Here is a 5,472-nt window from a genome sequence, read left to right on the forward strand (position 1 = left end):
AAAAAAATTGAAAAGAATCTATAAAAATATTAAATAATTATACCAATATTATATCAATATTAATCAAATAAATATAATCAAAAATAATAATAATCAATATTATTATATATTATAATCTTATTTATAATACTGTTAAAAAATAATTATAAAAGGAAGAATAATATTATAAAAAATAATAATTTTGAATAACTAAAATAATAATAATTACAATATATGAAAATTAATTCTGTATAGTAATCTATTAAAAAATAATAAAAAATTAAAAACTGATGTACTTTAGCGTGTCTTTTTTCCTTAACATAATTTATCGCTATCACATTATATATGTAACCTGTTTTCGAAGTAAATCATTCTTATTTTAATCACAAATTTTAACGATGTAATATTTTTCACATATTTCACATATTTCTTACCCGAGAATCAGACTGTGCTAGATATTGTATAGATAAAGCGTGGTTGCTTTTTAACAATGGACGAACGTTATCGATAAACGTTTGAAATTCACTACTTTTTAATATAACGTTTTACACCTGATCGGTGATTATAATTCACGTATAGTCTACACAGCATATACGTCTAGTCGAACTAGACGATGTGAGAGCATTTGAATAATCAAATAGAAACAATCGGATGTGATAATGTTTATGATGCATCGTTTATGTAAAATATATGTGTCAACTCTTTGTGATGTAGAACAAATTTATATTCTCCAATTTTTTACAAAAACTTGTTAATGATATAATTTTTAAATTTTTTATTAAATATTGAGATAGTACAAAGATCTTACGAAGATCTTAATATTGTTGAAAATAAACAAATTTCTCAAAGAGGTTAGGTTGCAGCAAAATTTTTAAACTACATATTGATGTATTTATCTATTTTGATTTAGAAGAAAATAATTATAATAACATAACTAAGTTATAATAACATTATAATAACATAATATAAAAAATAATTATTTATAAAACATTTTTAATTTATGAACAATGAATATATCATACAATTTTTTTATTTAAACAAAATTTTTGAAATAATAGATAGTTCGCGTCTGTAAAGAGTTAACACTTTTCAAGAATGAAATTAAAATTGAAATATTTATTTTCAAGCAAAGATGAAATATATTTTACAAATATTTGATATCTTTAAATTAGACAAAAAAAGTTACTGTTATATTGTTATTTGATCATTTCTTCATCTTTATTAACTATTTGTATTTATTTTATAATATTTTATAGATTTTTTTAATGTTCATGTAAGTAAGGTTAAACTTTTCACATTTGTGTTTCTTGTGAAACATTTCTAAATTTCTAATTGATAAAAGATCGTTTTATTGAATGTTTTATTGAATGTTTTATTGAATTAAGGCTGTTGTTGAAGAAATTTTTTTTTAATAATAATTACAGCCTTACATTTACTAAATCTAGAATAATATTCATTATTTATTTAGTGAATTTATCTAAGAAATTTCATGATGCCTGTAATATTTACAGGTTGGACCATTCGCAACATATTTGTATTTTAGGACACTTTAGGAAAATTTCAAAACAAAAATGTGCTATTTTAAAAATTAGATAAAAATATATATATACTTTGTGCGATTTATTTATCTAAAATAACGGAATTATTTTTTCATTGCACTTAACTGATTTGCTATAATATTCGAAATTCAATTTAAAATCTCTTAAAGATTATTCTAAATTAATAATAAAAATTATAATAATTATAAAATAATAAAATGTAATAAAATAAAATTTTTATAATAATCTCTAAAAATATTTAGAGATCGAAATACTTTTACAGACATATTATTATTATTATATTAATAGCAAAAGAGTTAACAGTGCATTAAAAGACTAATATAAGGATTGAATGATTGAAAACTTATTTTTAACATAATTTATAGCAAAATAAGATTTTTTTTTAAATATTTTTCACCGCAATAACAATATTAAGAAAAAATATTTTTCCACAAAAATCTAACAAAGCTTGAAGCTTTGTCTTTCAAAAAGAGCAAATAATTGTCATTAAACATTTGTATCGTAAAATCTAAGTGGGTGCGTTCGAGTTTCGTGTAGAACTGTACATTCCCACGATAAAGTATTAGCAAAGATATACTTGGAACCGGGCACCGTGTAAAATCACAACCGCACTGTCCTAGACTGGCTCCGGTGGTGGATCTCCATTAACATTCTCTCTGGATTGGATCATCACCTCCGTTTGCTCTTTTCGTAAATTTTGTTGTTCTTTGGTTAGGTTTAAATCTTCATCCACGATGAAACTACGACGAACTGCGCCATTTGCGACTGAAGAGAAATCTGCGTTTCTTTGTTGAGTATCTCTCCAGGGGGTGGTGAGAATCTTTAATCTCTGTAATTTAATAGATATATATTTGTTTATATAAGTAATAAGTAATAAAAGTAATAAGAAGAAAGCTATTTTTTATATAATTAAATATATAATTAAATTTTATAATTTCTACAAGCCCTAATTGTTGAATGCTTTTAATCATTATATGCATGTTTAAAGTAATTAAACAGGTATTACAGGTATACACTATTGTATTATTTTTGTTTATTTTCTTGTTTCTTTTTCTTTTTTCTTTTAATTTTAATTACATGTATATAATGTATTAGTCATAGTTATGTATTTTAAAATATAAATATTACTTTCTGAGGTAAATATATATATTATAATTCTTTTACAGGTCCTTCTTAATTTTTCTTTCTTAAACATATTCAAATCAGTATTGAAAAGAATGTACTTAAAAACAATTGCATGAAAATTAAGATACCTGAATAAAATTGCCGGGTGTGATAATGATCTTGTAAATTGCAATGCCGGGTATCATCGCAATTGAGGAAGTCGCAATTAACCAGCCTAATATATTTGCCCACACAGGGTATACGTAATCTTCGTAAGTCAGTGGTTCGTAACCCATTAAACCGTAAACGATGATAAACTATAATAATATTAATGAATTAATTTATAAAAATGATTTTATTTTTTTTTATTTTTCACATATATACTTTAAAATGATTTATTATTTTTATTTATATTTTATTATATATAAATATTATATATATATTTTATTATTTAATAATAATAAGATTATAATATAATTCTGAATTAAAAATAATAGAAAATATTATTCGGTTTCTTAAGTTAGAAATATGAATATTTATGAATTGCAAAATAAAAAATAAAAAGAAGAAGAACGATAAAATACTAAGAAAATATAATGTATCATAATAATATTTAATTTATTTATTTTATTAAAATTTTAATTTATGAATTTCTTTTTTCTACAAATTCAGATAAGAAAACTAAATAAAAAAAAAATCTCAATAAATTTTATTTTTACCATAAGAAATATCGGAGCAACGAATTTCCAACAGACTCTCCAATAGATTCCTGGTGAAAATCCAATCATATCTTTAATATCTGCACAAAATCTGTCTGTTCCATAGATCCAACTAATGGCGATCGCTTCCGCCAAAACTGCAAACAGCATCGAGTATCCAGCTGCGTATCGGTCCAACAAGTGGAAGAAGTAAAAGCCACCCTGTGTAAATAAAAATTAATATAATGAATATATATTTTTAATTAAAAAAAAATTAAACAAAAATTTATATTATTTTAATAATACTCTTATGTTTAGTTTTTTTTATTATAATTTAATTACATTTAATTTAAATATTTTTATTATAGGAAAAAGAATGACTGAATTAAAAAATATTTAATTAGATTTTGAAAATATCATTTTACAATTATTTTTATATGCTGTTTCATTATTTATATTTTATATTTTATAATGCTTTATAAATCATTTTACCTGAGAACATGAAGCTAAACCGACAAGGAAGTATAGCGTGAAAAGCGAAGCGACGAAAATTTCACGATTATTTCCAATAATTGGAAACTCATCGCTAAGAGCAGTTATTATCGCTTCGGAACCTCCGAACTATAAGAAAAGGTTTGATTATGCTATAATATATTATAATTTATATTGCAATACATAATAGAAATGAAGTACAGAGTTAATATTATTAAGAAAATTATTAAAAAGTAATATTATATTAATTTTATGATATTATTTAGTTATAAAAATATTACAATATAAATTAGGTATAAAGCTTAATATTATATTATATCATTAAATAAAAATAGATTCATTTTCAGAAGAAATATTAATAATTTTCTTGGCATTAAAAAAATTTATAAATTGTCTCGTATTTTTTATAACATATATTTTTGTTATATAATTGGTGGAAATTGTATGAAAAGTTATGTAATATATACCGAGCTATCCAATCCTAATGTAAGCAACATCATGAAAAAGATGAGTGCCCAAAATGTTGATCCAGGCATAGTAGCGATGGCAGCAGGATAAACGATAAACACTAGACCAGGTCCTTCAGTCGCTACATCCTGAATGGATTTTCCGCTTGCTCGTGCCATGTATCCTAATACAGAAAATATCACAAAACCAGCAACGAAGGATGTTGCACTGTTTATCAAGCTGGTTAATAAAGCATCCCTGGAAAAATAAATGTTGAACACTTCAGAAAAATAATTTTATATTTATTATTACATAATTATAAATATTTGGAATTTTTTAATCTTGAAAATATTTTTCATGATAAATGAAAATAGATTGATCTGAAAAGTGAAATTGTATCTTTTTTTCAATTTAATTTAAAATATTAATTTAATTTTCATTAAAATATACTTGTTTAAGTATACATATATTTCTTACTTGTAGACATTGTTGTGATATTTGTTATAACTTGCATAAGCCAGAAGTACACCAAAACCTGGTCCAAGAGAGAAAAACACTTGCGTTGCTGCATCCACCCAGACCTGTAAATTAAAAATTCTTAACAAAAATCTAATTTTATTCAAATCTGATTTACTTTCTTTATAATATATCTTTATAATATAAAATTTTTTTTCTAAATTTTTTTTGTTTCTTTTAAAACAAAAATATTATCATACTATACACTTAAAATATAAATCTTGATATATTTTATTAACAAATAATATTTTAATAATTATTTTTTTTTTAATTTTTTTTCTTTTAATCCTATTTATATTTATTCATTTAAAAAACATTTTATTTTCTTCATTCCCTTTTAGGAAAAAGATTATTCTTTCCCATAAGAATAAAACGTGCACAATTCCACTTTCTAAATCTACAAATTTTCGAAATTAATAAATTTCCTTCGTCGCTGTATAAATTCTATTTCACCGATCTCTGGAAGCAATGGTTCGAAAGTGCTATAGAAAAATGCATTTCACTTGCGAATCAAGAGGGTCGAACGCGGCTCACCACTGGAACGAAAATCTAATGGTCATTATGACAGGTACACAGAGTTTCCATTTTCACCATAGTCGGTTAAACTCGGCACGTTTCACTCTATCCCCTATTTTTCTCGGGGACGATGTCCGATTCTTCTTTTTTTTTTTTTTTTT

The 5,472-nt window shown here is 23.4% G+C and overlaps 1 protein-coding gene across 5 annotated transcripts in view; it reads right to left on the reverse strand.

Moving 5' to 3' along the window:
* Positions 1-1,839: 1,839 nt before the first annotated feature.
* Positions 1,840-5,472, reverse strand: part of LOC102676503 (sodium-dependent dopamine transporter) — a 17,181-nt gene continuing 13,548 nt past the window's right edge. For 3 of the 5 annotated variants that reach the window (XM_031508076.1, XM_031508077.1, XM_031508078.1), the window contains exons 7-12: positions 4,757-4,860; positions 4,300-4,537; positions 3,833-3,961; positions 3,362-3,562; positions 2,792-2,959; positions 1,840-2,367 (exon numbers count right to left, since the gene is read on the reverse strand). In XM_031508076.1, the coding sequence (XP_031363936.1) occupies positions 2,155-2,367; positions 2,792-2,959; positions 3,362-3,562; positions 3,833-3,961; positions 4,300-4,537; positions 4,757-4,860 (1,053 nt within the window). In that variant the 3' untranslated portion in view covers positions 1,840-2,154. The remainder of the gene's footprint in view (positions 2,368-2,791; positions 2,960-3,361; positions 3,563-3,832; positions 3,962-4,299; positions 4,538-4,756; positions 4,861-5,472) is intronic. The other 2 variants (XM_006610423.2, XM_006610425.2) reach the window with 2 other exon arrangements.

Source organism: Apis dorsata, unplaced genomic scaffold (assembly GCF_000469605.1).
Source record: "Apis dorsata unplaced genomic scaffold, Apis dorsata 1.3 scaffold_74, whole genome shotgun sequence".
Classification (NCBI taxonomy): domain Eukaryota; kingdom Metazoa; phylum Arthropoda; class Insecta; order Hymenoptera; family Apidae; genus Apis; species Apis dorsata.